This window comes from Xiphophorus hellerii, chromosome 6, assembly GCF_003331165.1.
Source record: "Xiphophorus hellerii strain 12219 chromosome 6, Xiphophorus_hellerii-4.1, whole genome shotgun sequence".
NCBI classification, from domain to species: Eukaryota; Metazoa; Chordata; class Actinopteri; order Cyprinodontiformes; family Poeciliidae; genus Xiphophorus; species Xiphophorus hellerii.
In genome coordinates this window covers 26405429-26427858 of record NC_045677.1, presented here as the reverse complement: position 1 = coordinate 26427858, position 22430 = coordinate 26405429, and the positions used below count along the sequence as shown (strand labels likewise).

The 22430-nt window shown below is 36.7% G+C and overlaps 1 protein-coding gene across 2 annotated transcripts in view; it reads left to right on the top strand.

Annotated features, from left to right (window-relative positions):
* The window catches only part of LOC116721756 (enhancer of polycomb homolog 1-like), a 36576-nt gene continuing 14146 nt past the window's right edge, over positions 1–22430 (top strand). The window contains exons 1-5 of one of the 2 annotated variants that reach the window (XM_032565684.1): positions 1–340; positions 4897–4983; positions 17894–18053; positions 21173–21318; positions 21402–21608. In XM_032565684.1, coding sequence (XP_032421575.1) covers positions 17954–18053; positions 21173–21318; positions 21402–21608 — 453 coding nt within the window. In that variant the 5' untranslated portion in view covers positions 1–340; positions 4897–4983; positions 17894–17953. Of the gene's footprint in view, positions 341–4896; positions 4984–6231; positions 6686–17893; positions 18054–21172; positions 21319–21401; positions 21609–22430 lie in introns of those variants that run through there. The other variant, XM_032565683.1, reaches the window with a different exon arrangement.

Below are 22430 nucleotides of genomic sequence, written 5' to 3'. Positions count from 1 at the left end.
TGTTTCACAGCAAAGTTGTTAACCCCCAACAGTAGCACTTTGCTTTCCAGCTCCCTAGTTTCGACCAACGGAAGGAAAATACGGACTTTTACCGACTGAAAGGCTCCGTTTGACGGCCCGGATGTTGAACGGGAACCGGCCGCTTCTCACCGGTTGGTTCTGTTCGTGAAACTAAGTAGAACCAGCGGTGGCTAACGTTGATGTTAACTCCCTCTGTGGCTCGCTTGCGTCGTGTTCTCTGTCGTCTCTCCCTCGGGTTTTTGTGCTTCTTCTGGTTAAACTTGCAGAAATTTTCCCCATCTGTCCCGACGGCTTCCACGTTTCCACACAGATCCATTCGGTGAGTATTTTCCTGCCATGTTTTTAACTCTGATTGCCAAAATAAAGAGGCCCGTCGTGATTAGTGTGTTTTCTGGCATCAGATGATTTCATACACGCAATCAAATTCCTGGCTGGTCAGCTGGATGCAATTCAACAGTAAAACTGCAAGTCCATACTCAGTTTTTCGGCTCCTAAAGCCACCAAACCCCCAAAAGATGGATCCAGATATTTTTAAAAATGTATAAATACATATTGAAATAATAATATATATCCGAATGTAATTTGATTTGTTAGATTTTTCATGAGTAAACCTCAGTTGAAGGAGACAGTTAAAGGATGTCTGGGTTTTTTTATTACACCATCTTCTTTTGAGGAGCTTTTATGCTGATGGCAGGATAATCTGGAACATTTTTCTGCTGGATCATATGCAGCGTTGGGTGTGTGACTGAACAGTGCCAGGCTATCCCTGTGGTCTGCCCTGGAACTGCTCGGCCTGGATCATTCACTGCAAATATTATCTAACCAACACAAACCCATCTTCATGAAAACAGGTGGAGGATCAACCTGGCTCCACATCTGCATCTTTAAATGTCACCGTTAATTTAAACAAAACAACAAAACCCCAAAACCGACCAGAACTGAAAACATCTGCTCATTTAGGAGAGCTGAAAAGCTGAGTTTTCCAGTTCTTTCCTGTGATTTTCTGAACTCTTTCCCTATTGTGGGTCAAACCCCACCCACGTTGCACTTGTGTGTGTCAGCTGGAAACGTGCAAGCTCTGTTTTCACTCCAAAATAATGTCTTCAATCATAAACATTTCAAATGTTTATATACCGTTTCATTTAAAACATCTGATGGCATCAAATGACACCAAAATCACGAGACTTGAGAAAGGTAAAACATTTTAAGAGCTGAAATTAGGCCTGTCACAATAACAGATTTTGCTGGATGATAAATTGTCCCAGAAGTTATTGCGATAAACAATAATATTGTTATTTTCAGAGCATTTTAAAGTAATATAATAATAAGGGTAAGAATACATTCTCAAAGATCAATAAACTTTAAATTCTAATAAACATTTAGCGCAGGAGCTGGGAGAGATTTTAAATATTCAAAATCAATAAACAAAACAGAAATAAAATTAATTATGAAGCCTCTGTAAACAGAATTATCCTTTTAAAAAAGTGCTAGTCAGACTGAAGACTTTCATCATTCAGTTTTTGGCAGAAAGAGACAAAAGAGAAAAACAATAAATCATGCAACTGGAAATTATTGCATTTATTTTAATTTATCATGCAATTAATTATTTTATTACTTATTGTGACAGGTTTAGCTGAAACATTGTGAATAACATACAACCTTTGGTGAAATTTAGAAAAATTTATTTGGAACAGTTCTGTCATTCAGCTAAAATGACTAACTTTAGTCGTTTTAAACTGAAGAAATTTAACTGAATATTTTGTAATAAATTCAAAGAGTTGTAGAAGCTGATGGCTGTGGGCAGAAAGGATCTCCTTTAGCAGTCTGTATTACAGCAGATTGAAGAAGCCTCTGACTGAAGATACTTTGTCAAAAAAACAGTTTCGCATCTCTGACTTTAAATCAGACGTCAGTAAATTTGATCACACGATAAGTCATTAAAAAAAAAAAAACATGCTGTACCATCAACTTTTGACTACTTCCTGTCTTCTTCTTCGTGGTTTTTGCCAGTAATCACATCTGGTTGTTGATCATGTGACTCATGTGATGTGAAAAATGTTTCCAATGCAGTTTTGCAAAATAAACCAATTTCAATTTGCTCAAAAAAACAACCTCATCCTAGTGCCAAAATTATTTTATGAAAAACAAGAATTTTTGCAAAATTGTTTCCATTAAGTGAATTTTTAAAAAATTTATTAAAAGAATCCTAAAATCCGTTTTAAAAGTCAGAAGTTGTCAATGCTGTGATGCATCTGCCTGTTTATATCCTGCCACAAACCAAGCCTCCCGTATACTGAAATATGTACAGGCCTCTGAGCTAAAATGAAGCATGAACACCTCCAAATTGCACCCATTATTCCTCATGCTGGTCACTTAGAAACTGATGGAAGCTGTAAGTCATTCAGGCTTCATTTTGAATACAGCAGTTAGCTGCAAGGCTGTTGAAGAAAAAGCCACAGCAAACCTCTGACATTCATATTGACCTTCATATGTTCGAGACAGACTTTAGTGTTTTTAAGTTTTTCTTCTTAAAAATACATTTTTACTTGACGGCTTTCATGCTGCGTTCCAGTTACTCAGGAAGTGGAAACTCTGAGCTTTCTAGTTAAGAAGTTTGAATTTCAACATTGCGACGCCCATAAACATGGTTTACAATAGTTCTTAGAATCATTTTTAGCGTTACTTTCCATAAACAAACACTGCTTTTAATTTGTTCAGTTTGAAGCTGCAGGCGGAACATGTAACATTGATTTAAAATACACCCTTACATGTTTATGTTGTAAAATAAACATGTTTTCACTTCATCTTTCTACTGTTGATTTAAGGGGCGGCCATATTGAAATGCAAAGCCAAGTTGCTCCCACTTTTCCCTTGGAAAGTTCACTTAAAGTTGATTTTTCCGACTGGAATGTCAAGATCTCCCAGTTCTGAACACAGGAATTCAGCATTAATACAGTATGAAAGTTGAATTTGTTGGGTTTCCTAATTATGGTTTTTATTTTTATTTTTTTTTGCCTTGTAATGTGTTTGCAATTGTGTTTTTAATGTTTGAATTATTGTTGTAGTTTATGTGGCCAAAGGCAGTTGTTCTTAGATTAATTTGATTTCATTTGAAGACTACTCGATCTGGATTATGGCTGGACAATAAATCAGTAGCAATAGTCATGTGGTCAATATTAATAGAGTAGAAAATGCATCTGAGAATATTTGGAATGTAGAATATTCACTGAATGTTGATTCAGAGCCACACAGCATTCTGGGAGATGTAGGCAGAGGAAAGACTTTATCTGCTCAACCTCTTAACAGCTAGCTAAGCTAGGTTGGTGGAATCAACTTACTCACTCATTCTTTGGTTACCTAGCAACTCAGTCATTCTGTGGTTACCTAGCAACAACCTGTTGAGTAACTTGCGCAGTAGCAGTTTCAGGTTTCGCCACTGTGTCTCATTACTGCCTTAAAAAAAAACAACAACAAAAAAACAGCGTTCAGTGAAAACTGGACAAAAGAAGAAAAATCACAACACCAGTCTGGTTGTATCTCAGAAATTTAAAACTAAAATCTGATCTATACCCATCAACAATGACTGGTATGAAACGCTTGTATTATAAGTTTTTCAGCCATATCGTCCAGCCCTAATCTGGATTAAATTAGTTTGATCTTGGAGAAGCAACAGAAACTCCCATCATCTGCATCCTGTCCATATGCTAATAAACAATTATTTTTAAGGAGTATTTCCAAAGACACTGAGAGGCTGATTTGCAACATGTGGTCTATGCGATGCATCTGGTGTTTTGTTGAGAGATTCGTCTCTGCTATTCATTTAATTTATCATGTTTTCTGGCGAACATTTAAAACGTCAGACATGCTGGGAAAAGAGAAGCAGCTGTCTCACTTTCTGGGTTAGAAATGCATTTTCCAGCTGAGAAACTTCTGCAGACACAAAAGCACTTTTAAGAAACTTTGTCTTATAATAGGTGGGAATATTTTTGCATCATGCAGCAGGTTTGAATAAAAAGTGTCAGACTCCTGCTGGTTTAATTTACAATTGAATTAATAATTTGCTGACAAGCTGTGTAGAACCGCAGCTAATGATTATTTTAATAATTGATTAATCTATCAACTATTCTGTTTAATCAATTAATCGGATGAAAGTAGCCATATTCTGCTGAATTTTCACTAAACCACTTAAGACTTTTTATACTAAATCATGAATAAATTCAATAAAAAGATAAACATTTAATTGCCTAATCATTTGCAGCTAAAATACTTTTAACATAACTCTTTTTGCTTGACTTTGCATCAATACAGCGTAGAGCTGATTTATCAATTATTTGTTGGATTAACCAAATAATAATTGAATAGAAAAGGGTGTCTAATTTGGGGATTTTATTTTATTTACATAATTTAATCAGGTGAATCTACAACTGCCACTTCAGGAGTTCCGGGATAAAACATATTTACAGATAAAGAAGTTTATTCCAGGCTTAAATGCAAAATTCAAATATTTGGCCTAAATGGCCTTTTGTACAGGAGTTAGCAGTTAATTTTTCACTAAAATAGTTGACAATTATTTCAGTAATTGATTCATCAGGATTAATTCGATTAATCGTTTCATCCCTGTAACTATGTAGCTTTACTCTGGGCAATCTGAATATTGGTAAAATTAAGTTATTTCCTTTGGTTCCACACCTGAGCAGCACCAGGTGTGCTTGCACAAGCCCAACAATCACCATCAGCTGGTGTGCAGATCCGTCTTATCTGCAGCCTTACATGAGCAAACTTCTGCTAAACCTAATTTTCTCCATCAGTTTTGTCCTGACTTTTCTTTTATTTGCTTTCAGATTTTAAAATTTCAGCTCTTCTGTTTGTTTCCAGATCATCTTTGTGGAAGTTATGGGCTTAAGAATGAAAATAAAAACCTTTATTCTCTGCTTGGACCCAGGATGATCACAGCATCAACAGGTAAGGCGCTTTAGTGGAAATGTAATATTATTCTGTGAATTTTAGGAATATTACCAAATGAAGTAGGGCATCTTTTTCGAAGCAAATACTCTTAAAACTTGATCCATGTTGTATTTTGTGCACATGCATGTCCCTGTTCTTCCAGACGGAGGCAGCATTGTGCACGCTGTGACTCATTTCACCTGGAGTAAACATCTTTTTTATGTGCCAGTTAGTTGTGGCATCACTGCTGATGAGGTTCAGTGGAACTGAACAGATTTTCCTGCTCATCCAGCAACGACTGCATCCTTGGTGTTCAATGGGTGGGATGGGAGTTAGTCATGTTTTTCTTGTTTTCACACCAAATAAAATAAAAAAAAAACCCAATAAACAGCCTTATTTTCTAGGTGGAGTTGATTTAGTTTTGCTCAAAATTACTGCATTGCATAACTTTGAAATATGGGTTGAATAAAATATTAAGTATTATGAGTAGTTTTATCATGTATAAATTCTTTTAACTGTATATTGATAGGAGGAATTAATATATCTAAATGTAAGGAATTGAGAATAAAAGTGCAAAACAAAGAGGAATTATTTCTAGGAGTGATACAGAAATCTGAATTAGTTTTTATAATAATTGAAAGATCACTTGCACAACTGTGTTGTTTTTCATTTTTTAATTATTTATTTTTCATATAAGTTGGATTGGTTTGGAATATTCAGTCAGTTGTGCCACTTTTTTAAACCTGGTATTTTATTTACATGTTTTGTTCATACATACGTATATTAGTAGTTTTTGTGGTTTGTGAGTTTACTGTGGTATTTATTTACGACTTTAATCTGTCTTTAGATATTTGTTTTTTACGTTTCGACCATGCATTTACTTTTTTATGTTCATATAAAATGGTTTAACTTTTTTATGTTTACGTCTCTTCCATCTTGGCCATGTCTTTATTACATAATTTTTGTTTTATTGTACGCTTTTTATATTTTATATTTTCTGCTGGTAATTTTTTTTTGTGATCTAAAAGTTTCATTTAGACTATTTAATATTTTTCTAGCGTTTTATCCTATTTTTTGAAATAAATTGAATCGTTTTTTATTTATTTTCATTATTCCGTATCATACTACGTATTTCGGCCATGTCTAATGTTTATTTCAATAATTGATGTGGATGTGTGGAGCGGAGTTGATTTGCAACAAATACCCCCTTCCCCCAACCCCGGCAACGCGCAAGCGCTCGGGACCGTGTGGGAATGGTCGGTCCACGAACTGGGGGTTGGACCGCTCCGAGCGAAACAGAGCAAAAGAGTTTTTAAATGTCCGCCATGTTGTCCATGGCGCACTGAACCACCGATAGGGAGCGGAGCGTCGGAAAAAAACAGTCCGAGAGAGAGCGACCGAGATCCGGGCCTTCCCCCAGCTCCGCTGGCGACGCCCTAAATACAAGCTAGAACCTTCCGAACGTTAGAGACTAACCGCACAGAAACATCAATGAAAGCTCCACTCGGTGCCGTTGTGAACATTAGGAGATCGGATAGATTTATATTGCATCTGGAATTGTGAAAAAATGAGTAAATTGTCGTTTCGGGCACGGGCGCTGGACGCTTCCAAGCCACTACCCGTCTTCCGTTGTGAGGATTTACCCGACCTACACGAATATGCATCCATTAACCGGGCTGTGCCACAGATGCCGACGGGGATGGAGAAAGAAGAGGAATCGGTAATGTTTTAACGGTTTGAAAATGTGAAGTTTTGAGCTTTGTTTTATTTTTAAGCGATCAGAGGCGCCCCTCTTTTTTTCCTGCGCAAGCTTTCACAAAATGGCCGCCAATTTTCTCAGGAGAAACACGACGGTTTGGAGCAGTTAACGGCTCGTTCGCTAGACATGGACGGATGTTTTGGGGAAATTAAAACACAAGGAGTCTGTATTTGATAAAACTACCGTGTTTTACCGGTTTATTTATGCATGAGATGGGTTTCTGAGTACAAAGGGGGTCATGTGACTTGAGCAATGCCGACATTTTGTGTCTTGTGTGAGGAAGGGGGCCCTTGTGTTGGCGTAATAGCAGAGCGCTGAGGCAAGGGGGCGCTGCTGCTCTCAGATCAGTTTGCAGAAATGTCAACAATGCTGCCGTGTGTTAGCAAAAGAAGACTGTTGAGATCAGAATTGTTTATTTTCTTATTTTAGTAGAATGCAGGTTAGCATTACTGAGCTGGAATGATTTGATCAGAATTGCTATGTCTTGTTGTTGACGTCCATGTTGTTGTTTTTGCTTTCTGTGTGATGTTTCAGCTCTTGTTTGAACGGTAAATACATTAGGAGGTGTCACCAAGCATGTGCAGCTGTCAGATATGTGCATCTCATTCACAAGAAGGGATTTCTCTTCAATGTGTTTGCACTACAAGTCACTGGGAGGACAAGCTAGTTTTATTGGGAAGCTGTGCTTTTGTATTTAGTTGGGGAAATGTTTTGGATTCATTTTTGTGTGAATGAGGTGCATTTTTCTTAAATATTTTTTTAATTCAGGACATTTCTCTACTTTGCCACACTTTTCCTTAAAATGCTGAGCAAATTGGGCTGCATCATACACTTATTTCAGTCCAGTGTATGCTTTTTTTTCTCCTTTGGAGCCTGTGTTTGGTGTCAGGGGTTCAGTGTGCCAGATGGCACAGAAGGCGGGCACACGGGTGGCATGTGGCCCTCCGGAGAACATCAGGACAGTGTGTAGGGAGAGTACCTGTCACTTACAAAACTCTGCGCTTTTCAGCTGGAACATCTGATTGTGTAACAAATCTATTAACATAATAATTTGGGAGCAGCTAATTAATTTCTGTGTCAGATTTCATTAAGAATGTGCTTTGAATTGTAGTAGTTGTTCCTACTTCAGATTACCCTGGATATTTGTTTTGGATGGGATACATAGTTCTGTTTTTATTTTCATACCTAGAGGAAAAAAATTGTTTTTTGAGTTTTCACCTTTTTTCCCTATTCAATTTACTCAGACAGAATTTTTTTTTTTTCATTTTGACATTTAGATTTTTACTTCGTTTATAAAGTTTTCTTGTTGATGTGCAAATTTGCTAAAACAAGAGTTTTTAGATTTTCTTCCCAATATTTACTCTTGTACTGTAATGACAATCACGTAAAGATTTTATTCCTTTTCGCTACAAATCCATTATTGCTTGCATTCAGAACCTTACAAATGTAAGTTTTAAAAAATAAAACGACAATTACTATATTCACTAGTGAAAGCAAAGCAAGAAGTTTCATTCAGTCTTATTTTGGAACGTAAACATGGTAATTGTAGTTGCTTCCATTTGATTTGTTTTAATTTTTCCTATGCCGATTCATTTCCTCCTAGTAAATAATTTATTATCAGAATATCACTTCTCTCAAAAACAAAATTTGCTGGACGAAATTATTGCTATAAAAAATGTCATTTTGAGATAATTTTCAATGAATATAATAATTGTAAATCAGAAGCAACTTTTTTTTAATTAAACCATGTTCAGTTAGTAATGACTTTATAGGTTTTTTCCATTAGCTGGATAGACTAACTTTTCTGGTTTTGTTTTGTGATGAACCCAAAGCAAATGAACACTAACACTACAAACTATTTAATCATTGAATTATTATAACATGTTTTTCTATATGATGCAGCCCTCATCCCTTAATTTTACACCCATAAAGAAAAAATAAAAATCCATGTATTTAAACATTTTATTTTTTCTTGATAGTTGAGCTTTTTTTTATAACAAATTATTGCAGTAAGTGGTCACAACAGGGCTCAAATTAGACATGGGTTACATTATTTGTAGTTTTATGAAAACCTTCTTGTTTTTAATTTCTCTTTGAACCAGTTAACTTGTAATATGAGAGATTGTTGCTCCTGATTCAACTAAATTAATTTCTTACACTTGCCTTTATACTTATTTTGTGGTTAAAGTGAACATCTACAATCAGACTGCGGTCCTTATCTGTCATTTTATCAGTCGGCATCAGGATGCATCAGAACCAAAATCAATGGAAATGTGTGTAATATTAACACTTAATAATGTACAGGTAAATTCTGAGAGATGTGTGCTTATTATTATATAAATAATACATCCCAATCATCTAAACACCAAGAGTAAAAAGACAGCAGTATCTACAAAATGGTAGATGGGAAAGTCACCTGGTGCTGATTTAAAATAATCAAAATTAGAAATATTAGCTGGGTGGAATCCGTTCAGATGTCTCAAAAATCAGTTTTAATATTCTTTGTTTTGGTACACGTTGATAAAATTGAGAAATTTTATTTAAATTTTAACATTGAGAAAACAAAACCTGACAAAAAAAAATAAAACCATTTTCAAAGTAAATAACTTGTCCTGAAATATCTAAAAACTTATTAAAAACAGTCGGGGAAATGTGTAAATCTGAGCAATCTACAGACTATTTGTGGTATGTTGAAGTGTTTCAAAGTCTTTAAAAATCTGGATGTTTTTCAAATCTGGATAAGAATAATATTTGTTTGTTTTTTTTTTTGTCCTAGGCTTGATTGTAATATGATTTCTTGTTTTTTTTTGTTTTTTTTCTCCATTTATCTCTATTAAAAAGATTCCCAGTTAACAGAATAGAAGCAGCCAAAGGGAAAATTCAGGCGTAGCAGCAGCATCAGGTGCAAAGGTTAACAAAAAACAAGTTCTTGGTTGTAAAAACAATATTGTAACAACAATAGTAGCAATAATAATGTACTGTACAAGACTATAACAGAAAACACTGTGCAGTTATTACAAGTAAAAACTTCCTCAGTTGAAGTTGAAAATGTTGGCCTTTCTGTTTTATTTGCTTACTGTCTGCACTATTTTGTCCTGCTGTTTGCAGCTTAAGTATTTACAAATCTTCATCACCTGACGGTTATCTCTGCAACTTTATATTGATATCTGGCATTCAAATGAAACAAAATTGGTTGAAAATTTACATATCTGGGAGAAAAAGATGCATTAAAACCCTGGAACAAGAAAAATGGAAGTGCTGTTTTCTTTTCAGTAAAGATGAGTTGGTATTTTTGGTTAAATATCAAACAGGTTCATTTGAGCTTGTGGTTCTATTTTTTTTAAGCATTATTCCTTGGTCTGATTCAGCTAAATGTTTAACGTAGAATTAACCCCTTGCAAAACTAAACTGTTTTATTTAAAGTTGTTTTTTTTTTTGAGTTTGTCTTTAGGTTGTCCTGAGTAGCCCTGTTGCATTAAGCAATTAATCGCATGATCATTTAAAACAAGCTCAGTTTCCATTTGCATTATTTATCGGTTTTTCTTTTCTCTCTTTCTACCAAAATTGAATGACAAAAGTCTACAGTCTGGTGCTTTGGTCTCGAGCCATTTTTTACATTTTTGTAATTTATTTTTGAAGGACAATTTCATTTACATAGATTTCATAGTTCATTTTATTTGTTTTATTTTGTTCTGGATATTTAAAATTCCATGTTCCAGGGTTAAATGTTTATCAGAAATGTAAAGTTTATTGGTCTCTGAGAATGTTTCTTGCATCGTTATCCCATTACTGTTGTAGTAGTTGAAAATGCTCAAAACAACAATATTATCGTTTATCGCAATGTCTTGGACAATTTATCGTCCATCAAATTTATCATGACAGATCTATTTCTCTCATTCAGTGATGTTTATAGTAAAATTATCCCAGGCGGGTCGAAACATTTCGGTCTAAATGCATTTCATTTGAACCTTTTATTATTATTTTGAGTTTGTCTCTTGCTCGTCCTGAGGTCTTTTATTGTTTGGTTTTGAGGTTCTTCTAGTTACGTGCGTCTCCCAACCGACTTGGTGTTAAGTGGTCTGCACACTTCCTGTTTCTCAGCCAATAGAAAGTTTTTATCGTCCACGTATCGTCGAGTCCGTTTCCATAAACCCCCCTCTCCCTTTCTGGGCCGGCGTTCTGGTGGAACCACGTGTGCGTTTGTAGCTTCCAGGCGGCGTGTTGTTTTGCGGCGCTGGGTTCCCAGCAGCAGCACGTGCGGCCTGTTTGTTTTGGGTCAGCCACTTTGTCTTGTATTTACGTTAGGTTGAGAGTGAGGTCAGCGTCTGCAGGCCTGCTGGGAAACCCACGGGCGTCTGCTGTGTTTGCCTCGCTGCCAAACACAGAAACATGCTGGCTGGCTCCCAGCTCCTCGCTGCGTGACCTCACTGGGAAGGGGAGGATCACCTGTCCAAAGTATCTGCTATTCATTCAAACCGTCGGCCATTTTCATTCATCTTTCATCCATAGCTTAAATGAAGGCTTTCATTCCTGCTCAGTGCCTTGAACAGTTTCTGTGCTCAAGCATTATTTTTTTCCCCCCCAACACTCTAAGGAGCGGTTTACTCTCGCTGTGGAAGAGACTCAAAGGGGGATGGCGGCGTTGGCTTGCTCAGCATTTTTGGTGGTGATTGATGGCACTCATTTTAGGAGCTATATTTGAACTACTGCGTGTGAGACAGCAGGACTGTTGGCGAGCTGATACACCTCAGTGTATTTATCATCGGCCCACGGACGGAAAGTAAACAAACACGTTTTCTGATGAGGTTTGGCTGCCGGTGGGTTTGGGTTTATGAAATTAGGAGAGGAAGAAGCTGATGGGTTGGGTGTTGACTGGAGGGAATTGGGATGGGAATATTAAAGTTATGCAATAGCATGAGCATGGATGTTACAGCAGAAAAGAAAACATATTTTTCTCAGTCTTTTTGTCTCTCCTCTCCTCCCTTTCCCTGTGATGTCCACATTAGTCTTGCTAAGTTTTATTTTGCGTTTCCTTCACTAAGGATCTAAATCTGGTGTGGGAATCAAAAATGACGGAAATCCATACAGCTGGCTAAATACCTTAGCCAGCTGTTCCTATTGCCCAGAGATTGGAACCAACTAATTTTGTCTCGTTTGACTCTGATTTGTGATTAAATACTGAAAGCTCAGGTTTCTTCCTGCTAATCAGCTGCATTAAAACCAAATTCCGACTATTCTGGATCACCAGGCAGCATGTACATTGATGCACCTTGGCTACGTTCACACCGCAGGTCAAAAGGTCAAGTCCATTTTAAATTATTACCATTATTATTGCTGAGATCCGGTTTTGGTTGTTCATACTACTGAATACAACCACAGTCAGACGTCTGAACATTTAACCCTAAAGATAACGCATTTGCAGAAGAACATAGCCGTCTCACAGCTGCACACCGTTTAAAGCATCACTATTTGACCTTAGCAAAAATATTTATGCATTTATTAAAACTGTCATGAGACAGATCTGTGAAAAAATCTCTCTGCTGCCTCCTCCCAGTGTTCCTACTGCCATCTGCAGAAATGAGCCGCTCTGTTTAGAATTAGACAGAGCAAAGGAGAGGGTCAAAGCGCTGTCAATCATGCTAGTGAACGTGCTGCTAAGCAGCTTGGCGTTGCAGGAAAACTGCTAATCTGCCATAATCAGTGGCTATGCTAGTTAGCCTTAGCATTCATGGCACGCTCTGGTGTGCAGGACTAGCTGTAGCATAGCAGAGAGCAGAGGGGAGGCTGTGAGTAAATTGTTCATAAAGTTACGTACCTAGAACAGAGAACGCCCATTATTTTTGGCCCATTAAACCAAGCAGCACATGGATTCACCTATTTGAGTCCAGTACAAACATTCTTCCGTTTCGTTGGTCTCAATCCTACTATTTAGTGTATATCAGATCCTTTAACATGGTTTTATGTTGCTGGCTGTTAAAAACAGCATTATTTGATGTATTATGCGTTTCTATATGGCAACGTTACAGTATATGAAAATCTAGGCCGATATTTTAACAGTGACGATGACCACCACCCAATTTTGCGTCGCATTACTGCACTGTTGCTTTACCAAATATATGGTCGCCCATCCGTCTCGAAACGCAATCACAAATAAACATTATTTATCGACTGAGTCGTACTTATCGGACCGTTACTGATGCTTTAAAAATTGGCCAACATTAATACCGGTTTGTCAGGCTTTACTTCCTGATGTGAAATTACTTGACCGACAGTTTTTCGTTATAAATTGTGTAAAATAATTCTGACCTGTGTATCCTAATAAAATAAAACAGTCTTTTTTCTAGTGTGGGTTTTAAATGCTGGTAAATCAGAGATGGAGTCAGAATGGTCAGTTTTTTTTGTTGTTGTGTCTGTGCGTGCTGGTTGGCATGCTCATTAACTGAGCTCGGATCAGAACCGATAATCCTTAAAGGGTTTACTCCAACGTAATGGGGCTTTACTCACTTAACTAAACCAGAGAGCTTAGATGGGACAATCCAGCTGTGACTGCAGATGTTACACATGTGCAGCGTTTCAGACTGCGTTTATTAGGGTTTTTACTGAGAATTGGTCCATTTAATATGTAGAACAGGAATCCTTTTTGTTGCTACTTCTAAGCTTTGATTATTGCTCAAACTCCAGACACTTTAAAACCTTTTGATTTTCTCAATTTATTTCAATCTGTGAAGCTTCATCTTTTTGGAAGACTAAATGTGATTCATAGAAAATACAAGTACACTTTCTCAAATGCCAAACAAAATGAAAACCCCTGAGATTAGTCTGTGCAAAAACCAAAATCTTGCTTCTCTTCTAGTTTAGCTTCTATGAATTATTGCACATTTATACTGTTATACTGTTTATACTGACGATTCTAGATTTTTGAATGTATTTTGACCTTTTGTAAAGCACTTTTCTCACATTTGGTTAAAAGTTGCTCTAAAGTTTTTATTCTGCTACATTTAAGCATTTAAGAAGTTTAATTTTTACTCTATCTTGCAGTTCAACCGGGCGCTAAGGTTCAGTAAATTATTTCTCCCAAGGAAATAAAGGTTTTCCAGTCAGACGGCATAGTGGCTAATTTAATACTGATGCATTTTTAACCTTCCCATGTCAAAACAAGGGTTGCCCGTTCCAAACCTCTGAAATAACTGCAGCAGAAAATTGCTGCTTTGCTTCGCCAATACAATCAAGTCTCATCTAATGTAATTTGTAGAATAGTAAATTCTGTGTATTTTGACTACGCAACTTTGAATCAAAGGATTATAAAAAATATACAAAATAAGTAAATAATTTATTCATCAGTATTTGCATAAATACATATTCCAATACAATATTTGTTTTTATCATGATAAAAGCTTCTGTTACAGCACAATAAAGGGATTTTTCAGTATTTAGCTGTATTTGAAACACTGACAACAAAAGTGTTTGTGTGTGTCTGTATATGTGTATATATATATATATATATATATATATGTAATTTATTTTTTGGGGGGTGTAAAATTTAATATAAATTTGGACATTAAGGGGTTAAAGCAGCGTTGCTTTAAACAGAGTAATGGGTGGTGTTTTAGTTTCTGTATGACGGATGTTTTACATCATATTTCCCAACATCCCACTTTTTCTATTTAGCAGGGTTGAAGTTGTTAGGAAGTTGGTGCTGAAGCTTCAAACTCAGAAGCTGAGATTCTGCTTCCTTACAGAAAGTGTGTAGGTGTGTGTGTGTGTGTGTGTGTGAGTGAACAGGTTTAGTAAAATTAAAGCCGAATAAAAACTCAGAACCAGCAAAACGCTCCACCAACTGGTTCTGCTTTTATCTTGAGAGCAAACAAAAAAGTACAGTTGATGTTCAGTTATGTCAGGGGTGTCAAACTCCAGTCCTCAAGGGCCGCTGTCCTGCAACGTTTAGATGTGCCTCTGCTGCACCACACCTGAATAGAATAATTAGGTCATTAGCAAGGCTCTGGAGAACTGATCTACACAAGGAGGAGGTGATGAAGCCATTTCATTCCAGTGTTTTGTACCTGTGGCACATCTAAAAACTGCAGGACACCGACCCTCGAGGACTGGAGTTTGACACGTGAGTTATGTGCTGCGTTGTTCCTTGATGCAGAAAGGGGTAAACCTGACGTATTGCTCAAGCTGCCTTGAACTTAGACCTTTTACAATGAGGAATAATTCAGTGATAAATTAAAACAATCTCAATTTCCATTTGCACAGTTTGCTTTTTTTTAATCCATTTCTTTCTACCAAAAACTGGATGGCAAAAGTCTTCAGTCTGGTGTTTTGGTCTTAACCAGCCCGTTTTTGGAAGGACAATTTTATTGCCGTTTTGTTCATTTATTTTGGATGTTTAAAATGTCTTCCAGTTCCAGTGTTAAGTCCTCATATAAAGTTAATTGGTATTTGAGAATGTTTTCTTGCATTATTATGCCATTATATTACTTGAAAATGGTCTCAACATTATTGTTTATCGCAATAACTTCTGGGACAATTTATCATGACAGGCCAAGGTGAATTTCTACTTAACTCTGACGTTAGCATGGCAGTGTTTCATGAACTGGTCGAACTCTGATACCCTCTGTTAAATGCCGACTCATTCACTCCCAACTTCCTGTGCCTCGAATGCCTTTGTCTGGGTCTGCCTCAGGGCAAACAGACACACCTCCTCCCAGCGGAGTCTCTGTACGCGGCTCAGTCTGCTGGCAAACAGCCAGCCGGAGTTAAAGGCTCAGCGGTTAAACCCGACTGGAAGCGTTTAAACCAGCCGGCCGTTTCCCTCCTGCTGCCCAGCAGCAGGTGGCAGCTAGATGAGCCGAATGATAGGCAGTTATGGAGGGAAAACACTCCGGACTTTCCCTCCACATTTGTTCTCTCTAGGTCAGGGTGTCCAAAATGTGGCCCTGGGGCCCTTTTCAGCCATCACAATATTTTAGAGCGGTCCTATATCACAGTTTTAAAATGGCACACTACTAAAACACAAAATCTTACCAAGTAATTTTGTTCTAGTTTCTGGTGCAAATATCACAGCACACTTGAAATAAGACTAAACTAACTTACAATTAACTTTTCAGCAAGATATAGGAGCTTGTTTTGAAAATTACTAGTTCCATTGGCAGATTATTTCACTTACAGCAAGAAATTTTTCCATATTATCAGTAAAATAATCAGAATTTATGTCAAAGCATTTTGAACTAAGTTAGATGTGTCCTTACTGAACAACAGATGCACTGATCAGGTTTTCCTGGCTGATTCTGGCTTGTGGTTTATTTCTAGTTTAACCTTCTTGTTCAATGCACAGGAGAGTAAACCTGTTCTGCAGGTTGTTTTGAGTCCAATAGGAAATTAGATTTCAGTGGGTAAACAGAGGTATACTTTTAAACTAGAGTCAGGACTTTAACATGTTTGTTTTTTTGTTCTATTGTGTTTCTGGTACGCCCGTAAATCTGATGCACCACCAATGAGATTGATGGATAGCAAAGCCGGTTCTTTTGACCCACTGAGGGTTAATTTCTGCTTAAAAATTTATTTGATGGGACTTTGGGAAAGACTATTGCTGTGCTCAAAGGAGCTGACTTAGTGAAGCTATTCAAACCTAAACTAGCATCGCAATGCTAAACATGCTGCAGCAGCTCATACGCCAGGGGCGGGCAGTCCTGGTCCTCGAGGGCCGGGGTCCTGCAACTCTTAGATATCTCCCTGATCAAACACACTTGAATCCAACAGCTGAATCACCTCCTAAGTGCAGTCAAGTTCTCCAGAGTCCTGCTAATGACCTCATTATTTGACTCGGGTGTGTGAAAGTAGAGATGCATCTAAAAGTTGCAGGAGAGGAAGTTCTCCTCGAGGCCTGGAGTTGCCCACCTCTGGATACGCTAATGTTAGCATCCACAATCCTTATTTTTTAAAGATCCATGACTGATCAGGGGTTCCTGAAAAACTTTGCATCCATCTGATGGTTGAATAGTCTAAAAAAAAAAACGATAAAAAAAAAAAATATTCAGCTCATATTACTGAATACTAATTTATTCAGTAATTTAGCAACAGAAAGGGTTTCTGAATTGAAAATGTTGCTTATTTTGTCGATTAATGACAGAAACCACAATTAATTTGATTAAATTTTTGAGGGCCACTAATTTAACAAACTTCTGTCTTTTCATTAACCACAGTAAACACACACTGCTGTTTGTTTTCATATCAGAAATAGTGGGAGCTCTTAGTTTTTAATATTTGACCTGCAGCATAAAGGAGAAAATGTTGCTTTAACTCTGCGAATCTCGGTTGATATATTTGTCAGAGGCTTTTGGTTGTTGGTATGGAGAAGCTGAAAAAGACGATTTGTTTTGGAGAATTAAATGGGTAGGAGAGCAGATCACAGGATCCCACATGATGGGACTTTTCAGGGAGAAACCGAAGAATCCACTGAAGTGGGGGGTGAGGACGTTTTTTTGTTTTTTTACTGGTAAGGAGCAGGAAATGTTTCCATCCAGCACCGTTTTGGTTTCTCCTTAAAACTTATTTCAAACAGACAAAAAGTAAAACCAGAAAATAATTGTCCCTATTGACATGAAGTAGCAGGTAGAAGATACAAGATGTTATGATTTCCTGCCCCTCTCATACTCATCAGCTTACTGCAGCGTTTAAATCTCTAAACACCAGATGAACTTTTAAATTATTCTTACACTGACACATAAACCTCACATTCTGATCCTTAAATGGACATTTATTTATACATTTTTAAAATTAACAATAAAATTTTTGTATATATTCAACATATTTTCCAATAAGCTCCCTTTGAACCGTTTTTAAGATGGTTTATATTTGCACTTCGTTTAAGCTCCAAGCTATAAATCTACTCCACACATTGATATACAAAAACCTTCTTATATATAAACCTTCTTTTTTTGGTTACTTTAATACATTTTTAAAAAATATTTTCTTGTCTTAAATTATAAACTCTGTCTCTGTCACAAAACATTTTGTGAATGTAGGTTGGAAATCGATTCCTTTCTTTAAACATACATTGTACAGTTGCGTTCAGATACTTTAGTATCTAAGATCGTTCTGAACCGACTGCGTTTAGCTGATTTTTATTTTTTTGCAGCAGCCTCTTTATTGTCTCTCTCTCCACAGGAACACCATCTCCAGCGGGCCATCTCGGCGCAGCAGGTTTACGGCGAGAAGCGGGACAACATGGTCATCCCGGTCCCCGAGGCGGAGAGCAACATCACCTACTACGACTCCCTCTATCCCGGCGACTACAAGATGCCAAAGCAGCTCATTCACATACAGCGTGAGTCTCCTGTTTCACAGCCCCACAAATTAAAGTCAATAAAGTAATCATGTATTTTACAAGTAAAGGCCTTCAGACATTTACTTGGAGATTTTTACGGAGTTGTCACATTCTCACGGCCGAAACAATTAATCCAATTAATCGTGATTACTTTCATTCATTAACTAATTTAGTAATTGATTAATCGGTAACTGGAGTATACAGACTCAAAAGTCCATTAGCTGAAACAACAGAGTTAGCAGAAATTCAAAACTACTGAAAAATACAATTGGAATTTAATAGAGGCAGTTGTTTTGAATCTAATTGAAAATAATGGATTTAAAAGTATAATTCTGTTTATGTTTTAAAACATGTCTATTTAAAAAAAAAAAAAAATTACCTGCATTATAGTTCATTGTGTTGTTTGTTCCCAGGCCAGAAATAGGCTACGTTCACCAATATTTGTTTTTTGAACGGCCCGATTCTGATCTTTTCACCACCAAAAAACCCGATCAGAGCCACTTCCATATGTGGAACTAAATCGGATACGTATCCGTCTGCAGCCTCACACAGTTGGAGACAAAAAACAACTTTTTTTCTGTTAATATGTTAACTTAAAACTCTAGTGGCAGTTTTATCTTCACTTGGTTCAAATTCTGTAATAAAAATAATCTAGTCAGCACATTTTGCTCTCCAATTATTCATCAGTTAATCCACAAAATAATCAACTGATCCGACCTACAGAGAGGCCTGTCGCAGTAAATCAACTAAACCCAGGTTAAATTAAAACGAGCTCAAAAATTTCCATTTGCATAATTTATATTCTAAATCTTTTTTCTGAAGGACAATTTTGTTTACAGAGACTTCATAATTCATTTTAATTTTTGTTTTTATTTATTTTGGCTATTTAAATGTCTTCCAGTTCCAGTGTTAAATGTAGAATTTTGAAGTTTATTGATCTTTCTTACATTATTATCATTATATTACTTTCACATTGTCTCAAAACAACAATATTATCACAATAACTTCTGGGACTATTTATGCTGCAGCAACATTTATTTAAGTTGAGCTTTTTGCATGTTGTATTATTTTAGCTTTAGATGCATCATTTTCTACAAATGATCAACTGAACACTAAATGAATTCTGTGTTGCTGCATTTGAGGGAATTAAATGTCTGTCTTCACTAAAAAAGGAATTTATTTGGATCTTTTAATGCATTTCTAATGTGAGAAATCTTGAGGATGTGCCAGCTTTTTGAATCCAGTTAATGGCTAACTAAAGTACTGGTTAGCTGCAGATTGTCGGGGAGATTTCCTCGCCCTGTAACCTCAGAGGAAATGCGTTTGCCAGATCGCTCTGCGTTTCTGTGTCACTGGTGGTTTCCACGATTGTTTCTCAAAGAAAAGCAATTTGCTGTTCTCCAAACTCCGCTGCTGCTGGAGGTGGAAATAAAACGTTTGGTCCATCTCACAGCTGCTGCAGGTTTCTCCTGAAGGAAATCCTCATCATTCTGAAGATCAAAAATGATTAATCTGGAGTTTTTCACAGTAACAGCTGCTGCTTTTAATTGAAAGTGTCTGATTTGAATGAGATTAAATGTTTGTTTTGAAGCCGTTTTGTTTATCTGTTCTTATTCTGAGACGATATGTTTCTGTCAGAGATTTGATCAAGTTTTTATGATGTTTATTGATCTGAATCGGTTTATTATCTCTCACCTGACTTCCTAACGGCACAAAATTAACTCTAGAAGAGTCAGAGGAAATATTCTCTCCAGTTTTTTAATCAATAATATTGATTAAATCTGTTTCTGAAGCTTTGGATCTGCTGGGGGTTCAGTAAGGAAAAAAAAAAGAATTACATTTGGCAAACTGCCTAAAAACATTTTAATAGCTAAACGCAGTGCTGCTTTTGATTAGCTGCAGCAATTAATCCGTCATTTATCCAAAAGGTCAAAGTTCGTGTAATTAAGCCTGATGATCATCCAGACTATGATGTCCGGCATGCCCCAGTTGTTTTGGTCTCCTTGTGCTGCTCTGTTTCTGATGAATGGAGCTGCTGCCTGTACTTAGTTTGACCTTTGACCTCATAGCACAATGCTTCCTGGTTTCTTTATAATGTTTTGGATATTTGAAGATGGTTGTTTGAAACGGTTTGAGTCGGCTTGTTATAATTGGCCTGGATGAGGAATTATCTGAGAAATTAATGCAGAAAAATGTTCTAAAAGATCAAAATGACTAAATTAAAGTTGTTTTAATCAAAGCAAAGCTTCAATGGTTATCAAGATTAAGTCTGGGGTTCTTTCTTTGAAATGGATGCAGTTGTTTGCACTATTGTTTCAAAGTCTGATGATGATTTAATGTTGAAGTATTTTCCACTTGTAAAACCGATGGCAAAGTTTAAACGTCACAAACGTTCCACATTTAATTAAATTTTTTTGTAGGGATGCACGGTATATCTGCACTAACGTCGGCTTCCTCCGATATTTATATCGGACTGAGGAATAAAACTGGGCCGTTAAGAACAAAGAACAACCAATATTTATTTTTTATCTTGTTGCTGTTTGTTTTTGGTTGAGTGTTTTTGTTTGTTAGTTGTTGTTTTTTTACGGTGTCAAAACGGTAGTGAAATGTACACAATAACAGTAAATTGGCCATAACTGGCGTATTAATAGCGGATATTGATATCCGCCCAAATTTTCATATCTGTGCATCTCAAATTTTTTGTATCAGTTTATGTAAAATTACCACTTCAATCAACTAATATTAATGTTTTGTTTCTGGAAATATTGTGATTTTATTCTCATATTACAACTTTTTGTCTTACGACTTTATTCTGTTATGACTTTATTCTTGTGTTGTCAGTTTTTTCTCCGATTTAATTTTATTTTTTTACTACTTGTGACACTGATTTTATTCTTACATGATTTAATTTCTCGTACAACGTTTTTCTCTCTCAATATTATGACTTTATTCTCTTGCGTTTTTTTCTTAGTCTGGCCCAGTAGACTGACTGCATTTTATTGTGAGCTTCTGTTTGTTTTTGTTCGGCTTAATGACTGAAATATTGTTGGAATTTTCACAACCGTTTTTTAATGTCCATAAAATCGTGTTTGATATATAGTTTTTTGTTTTTTTTTCAGCTTTCAGCTTGGACACGGAGCAGCCAGACTACGACCTGGACACGGACGACGAGGCCTTCGTCAACAAGCTAAAGAAGAAGATGGAGATCAGCTGCCTTCAGTTTGAAGAGATGATCGACCGGCTGGAGAAAGGCAGCGGACAGCAGGTCAGATTTTACCGCCGCAGCTGGAAGCCGCTAAAGATTCAGCGATCTGAGTCGGGGGTTTTTTTTGTGTCTTCTCCTCCCAGGCGGTGAGTCTCCCCGAAGCCAAGCTGCTGCTGAAGGAGGACGACGAGCTCATCAAGGAGGTGTTCGACTACTGGAGCCACAAGAGGAAAAACAGCAAGGCCAACTCCCTGATCCCCACCGTCAAGCAGGAGAAGCGGGACGGCTCCAGCACCGGCGACCCGTACGTGGCATTCCGACGGCGCACCGAGAAGATGCAGACCAGGAAGGTTCGTTTCCCAAAACCCTGCACTCGTTTTCAGCAAGTTTTTCCATCTTTTAGGGGTTTTTTTTTACTGCATAAGCTGTTGAGTCATGAAGGTGTTTTATTGTGAACAAACAGGCACTTAGTTCCACCTGCTTGGATTTCTTTTTTCTTTTCCGTTTCCTCCTCGTTCTTTTTGTGAACTCTTACCTTCGCGTAAAAAGTTAAAAATAGACACAGGTGGAGTATACTCTGCTGGGAAACTTGCTGTCAGTGATGAAACTTTTGACATGTTTCCTGATGGTGAAGTAAAAAATACGGTTCGAGATTTAGACGGTGTTCAAACCTGTAGCCAAATGTGCCAAATATAAAGTATTTGTGAGCCACAGGTTTTATTTTATAATCAAAAATACAAAAATATTTCCCTTTTTAAAAAAAGTTTAATTAACTTTTAGTTGTTCAGTAATAAACTAAAGTATTTTTGACGAAACAACATATTTAGATTTTTGTAGAAAAGAGATCTGTAAACATAAAATCGTCTTTACTAAAAACAAACAGATTTTCCAAATATGTGTTTTATCTTTTAAATAAAATATTTTGTCCTCATCTCTCTAGAATAAATTGGGAAAAATGTGTCTGGTAAAAGTCAAAACTTTGTTTTACCTAATGTTTTCTATTTTTAAAAATTAAGTAACAATCTCCCCTTAAAAATATTCTAAATTTTGTTCTTCTGTATTAAATGAATGAACTGAGAACCAGATTTTCACAGTTTTTGGATTTTAGAATGGGGGTCCATGAATAAGTATTCCAAGGGCTGCAAATGGCCCCTGAACCAGACTTTGGACAC